The sequence below is a fragment of the Branchiostoma floridae genome, chromosome 4 (assembly GCF_000003815.2).
Source record: "Branchiostoma floridae strain S238N-H82 chromosome 4, Bfl_VNyyK, whole genome shotgun sequence".
NCBI classification, from domain to species: Eukaryota; Metazoa; Chordata; class Leptocardii; order Amphioxiformes; family Branchiostomatidae; genus Branchiostoma; species Branchiostoma floridae.
In genome coordinates this window covers 19661921-19667217 of record NC_049982.1, presented here as the reverse complement: position 1 = coordinate 19667217, position 5297 = coordinate 19661921, and the positions used below count along the sequence as shown (strand labels likewise).

At 41.1% G+C, this 5297-nt stretch overlaps 1 protein-coding gene across 1 annotated transcript; it reads right to left on the bottom strand.

Annotated features, from left to right (window-relative positions):
• Positions 1-251: 251 nt before the first annotated feature.
• Positions 252-4980, bottom strand: LOC118414166 (mammalian ependymin-related protein 1-like). Its single transcript, XM_035818019.1, has 6 exons — positions 4794-4980; positions 4008-4160; positions 3490-3571; positions 2998-3165; positions 606-715; positions 252-449 (listed from the first exon to the last, which is right to left on the bottom strand). Exons 1-6 carry the CDS (start codon positions 4893-4895, stop codon positions 378-380), a joined length of 687 nt encoding a protein of 228 aa, XP_035673912.1. The 5' UTR covers positions 4896-4980; the 3' UTR covers positions 252-377.
• Positions 4981-5297: the final 317 nt, after the last annotated feature.

Below are 5297 nucleotides of genomic sequence, written 5' to 3'. Positions count from 1 at the left end.
TTTATGAATGAAGTTATCAATTGTAGAATTAATTTTCATTCAATTTGGCCTGTCTCTTACATGGTAATTTTTGCAAGATTGATAAGATGTTACCTTTGTGACATATGGAACTTATGAGACAATAATTCTGCAATCTTAGGATAGAAATTGTGCAAGTTATGATACAATTTGCATAGTTAATGAGGAAACAATCGTATTGTGATCAAGTATCATTTGATTGAAACGCCACAGAAACCACGGTAGCAATAATGTCAACATTCGAGCTCTGTTTACAACTACATGTATAGCAGTTATTCAATGACATGGTCCGCGGCTACTTTTGGTTGGAGATATCATGACATGTACATGTTGCTTATTCATTTCACTGTCGTCGTCGTTCAGAAGCCCGGAATATTGAAGCGTCCAATGGCTCTCTGGAAGAATGGTGTCCCTACACTTCGACGTTGCCTCTGAAACGACAACGTAAACAAGGAAAGAATTTTGGAACCCGAACACAACAAGTCTGGCAATAAAAAATGTTATAGAAATTTCTAAAGATCAGTCTATGCACTTAGTTTTGAACTTTTCGACAGGTTTTGGCGATGTGCAAGTCTGAATAACCTTACATGTACATCTGGAATGGTGTTGCAGGGTGGGCTGGGAGGGTCGAATACACTCGGGTCCTTGATGCCCGTGGTCACCCCATCAAATATAATGGCCTGCACCGACCCAAGTACTGAGGGAAAATTACAAAGATAGGTGAGTGAAGATATATTTAACGTTAGCATTTTACTTAAGCCAAAGCGTTGACTATCTTTGATATCCCTTAACAGTAACAGCAATCACCAAGAGAACAATTACCTGTAGCCTTCCGTAGAGTATCGAACATTGCCTTCTTGGCTGTCTCTACAGTACTAGTCTTGTTTTGGGGGCCGGGACTCATAATGTGAATTTCCCGACGGCTATGAGTTCTAGTTTTTGCCTGGTTCTTTTAGGCTGCCTCATTATTACCTCCATGAAATGTCATGGAATGGAGGTTATATTTTCTGTTATGTGTCTCTGTTTGTGTAGATGATTACTCAAGAACGGCTGGATGGATTGGTTTCATGCTTGTTGTGTTGGTGGAGTGTGATGAAAGCTCGAATCGATGAGATTTTGGGAGCCGTATCTGTCGTTATAATCGATGTAATAATATCAGAAATCACCCCTATATTTGAGATATATTGGTACAGGCATCGTGCTTTATGTGTTTGTTAATGGGCTTAGCTGCAAGCAGATAGTGAGGTGACAGCTGTTTGGGAAACCCCCAGTAGTTTTATTTATGTCTGCTTAGGACTGTTTGAAATATTTGTTGGCAACAGTTGGCACCGCTGTTTGCCCAGCCCAACATTCTAGAACATCTGTTTTGGGAGGCGGACAGTTTTGATTGTGATAATAAATTGCATGTATGTACTTGTGCGTTTGGGGACACAGTGTGTTATATTTCGTTTGTGTTGTTAGATGTTTTGTGGTGCGCCTTGCGTAACGCGGAAGTTTCGTTAGTATGTAATTGGATGTATTACATATCTAATATGTGGATGTGTTAGGTTATCCCTTATCTGAACAGTTGTTGCGTATAGCAACTGGTTAGGGTAATGTAACATTTAACTCCTTAAAGCAACTGTTTCCCGATGCTGGGCAACTGTTTCCCGATGCTGGACAATTTGAATATGATAAATAACTTTGTATTTAGCCACTTGTGCCTTTGGGGACCTGGTGTGTTATACTTCGTTTGCGCTGTTAGATTTTGTGCTCCGCGTGGCTTATGCTGATGTTGTGTTGGTAAGTACTTGCGTTATCATATATCGGGCATCAACTTGTCCCCGTATCCTACATGTAGGTATTGGTTGTCGGATATTTCATGTCCTTTTGGTTGTGTTGATGATGTGTTTGTATCCTGTATTGTATTTCTTGTATGTCATTAGTGAATTTGTCATATGTCATATTATGACAAAGCATACAGTTGCGATTTTACCCAGTATGTAGAACATAATGCCTGTCTTGGAAAATGAGTGGTTACTGTCTGTGGTATTCGCACCTATATTTTGTTCCCGTTTGCGATATTGAAATATGGTTTGGTGTGCCCGGTGTACACAGTCGTCCTACGATGCACGTTGGTTCCTTGGTTTTCTCGTATGTTTGATGTAATAATATCAGAAATCACCCCTATATCTGCGATATGTTGGAACAGGCATCGTGCTTTAAGCGTTTCTTAATGGGCTTAGCTCCAACAGATAGTGAGGTGATTTGTATGACAGCTGTTTGGGTCTGTGTACAAGATTACCCAAGAACGGCAGGATGGATTGGTTTCATACTTGTTGTGTTTGTGGGGTGTGATGAAAGCTCGGATCGATGAGATTTTGGGGCCGTATCTGTCGTTATAATCAATGTAATAATATCAGAAATCACCCCTATATCTGCGATATATTGGAACAGGCTTTAAGCGTTTGTTAATGAGCTTATCTCCAAGCAGATGGTGAGGTGATTTGTGCCACTTGTGCCTTTGGGGACCTGATGTGTTATACTTCGTTTGCGCTGTTAGATTTTGTGCTCCGCGTGGCGTTATGACTCTATGCGTGGCTATGATATATATCTGGCATCAACTTGTCCCCGTATCCTACATGTAGGTATTGGTTGAAGGATATTTCAAGAACACCACGCTACCATATGGTGTTGATCTATTAAACTCACATTACACTTTCAAGTGTCACATATTTATATTTCCTAATCAGACGTACATTGTTTTTGTCTTTAAATAAAAACCAGTTCTCTCCCATAACAGTTATATCCATTACTCTCAAATACAACCGACCATCAACATACATAACATCCACAAAAAGCAATAAATATTTCATGGAGGTATGAGGTCCCCGAACTCTAGTATTACAATCAGAACTGTTGTATGTCATCAAAACGCACATTATAAAGCCAAAAAAGTCCGACTCAGAACCTGATAACTAGGCACGTAAAACAGCGCACCTTGTCCTGTCTGTTCTGCTATGAGAACCTCAGTGACAGGGAGGCAGTCTGATGACGTCATCTGGGCTGTTCCGTACGCCACCCCCTGGACGTTCCACAGGCCAAAGGAGTTCACCTCCAGGCCGTCGGGCCCGCCTAGCCGAATGGTTCTCTCATACACGGCTCCAGCTGGGGGAATGGCGGTAAATTCTTATCGCCATTGACACTTGTTACAGCACCACATTGTGAATTGACAGTCTAACAGAGTAAAACGTTACATGTATTCTCCAAGCAGATCCTACGGTAGCATAAGATAGTATCAAAAGCTGGCAGAGGAGTGAAGCCGGCTAAGGAGTGTGTTTCGCTACCGGGGAGCATGGCAAATGGACACCTTTTGGGTGACTACACTCCTTGCCATGGCCAGTTTGATACTATCTTATGCCATTGTAGGATCTGCTTGGAGATTACGTTACGTGTACATACTACATGTACCATGTATGAAGGGTAACTCACCCGTGATGCACTGCTGCGGCATGTCGACAGTGGGCGCGTCCTGTTCAGTACACACACCGCCAGAAATGGTGTACATTTTCCCCTAAGTAAGAGATGCAAAACAGATAGCTTGTCGAAAGCTATTATTAACTTACCCACATCATCTATAGAGAAATACATAAGAGAGTAAAACGTCCATTAAATCCCCGCGAACTTAAATGCATTTAATACATGCTTCTTGGAACTGTGCACGATTATCAATCAATAAAAAAAAATATCACTATAAGTAAAATCATTTTCGCAAATAAATGTCACAAACTGTATTTGATACGCGCCATTCATGGCATATACATGTATGTAGTTTGCGGCCCAGTAGTTGGTTTCCAGCCAGTAAACTTGCCGCTCGTCGAGCATCTAGCTCATGATCATGTCTCTTCGACGTACGTAACGTTATACGTGCAGCACTATTACAATTTAACAACTTGAAATAACCATTTATCAGACATCAAACTACATGCAAAGTCCCTTTTAATTCCCACCTCCTTGTAGTCGATAATGACTTTGCTCAGAATTGGGGTTCCCGAGTTGTTGAGCATCTGGTTGAACGCCATTTTCTTGTTGTCAAAGTCGTACGACACCTCCACTGTCCCAACGAGCGTCTTGGGCTCCATGTTCAGCACATAGCCCTGGGCCTGTGTGTTCACGGGGAGATAAACAACACTGTGGATTCTGCCATCTCTCACGTAGTTTCTTGATATCGGAGATGAGTTAGCGATAATGTTCGTTTAGCATCTTGGTGCAGCATACTGTATTGTCTCGTTACAATTCAAATATATCAAAAGTATGTCTGTTTAGACTCATGTCAAATATATCAAAAGTATGTCTGTTTAGACTCATGTCAAATATATTAAAAGTATGTCTGTTTAGACTCATGTCCCTGTCGCCAGTAATAGCAGGATATTCCCGTAATTCAAGTCAGAACATATTTTTTTCATTTCAAGTTGATCGGGGAATATCACATGTAAATTTATATAAGAAATGAAACAGTAGTTCGAATCAATACACATAATGTCTTTAGTAAACCGATTGTAATCTTTGCATCAAGTGATAAATGTACAATTCTTGACAATTTAAACTTAAAACTATAAATACATTTAAACTTGCGAACTTGTCATTGTACAATATAGCAATCATTAGATTAATTGTTTGCACGATAGATATGCTGGTACGTTTGTACATGAAGGCACAATAAGAAAGCCCCAACGGAAATGGATGGTGTATGCTCTTGAGTTGATAGGTAAAAGAAAACCGCAAACTTTTGATACCTCCACCATAGTGGCCTCCCACTGGTTGGGTGTGCAGCAAGGCTGTGGTTGGGCGGACACCGAGGCCAACATGGCTGCCATGACTAGCACTGCTGCGAACATGGCTGCTGAAAAGTTCTGTAGTAACGTGAGTACGGCAATCCAGCTGCTCCGGTGTTATACCCTAGATGTTTACCGGTGAGAATATCATGTGATGGGAGATCTGCTGACCATGAGTCAGTAGCAGCTGTTTGATTCCCACAAGGTTACTCAGGTTTAACATTCGAGCAGACGTTGAACCCTGATATTTGCGAACAGACAGGTGAGTTCTTGTGACCTGCTATACGCAAATGTCTGGGTACCATTTATCCGTACACACCAGCTAGCTACACCCGGCGACTTATTTCTGACAACAAAAAATAAGAAGTCAGCCATTGGATGGTTCCATGACTCATTTTCCGTTGTTACCTCTGTCAAAGAATTTTTTTTAGGTATAGCTGTATTTTGACAGTAGTACATAGTAAC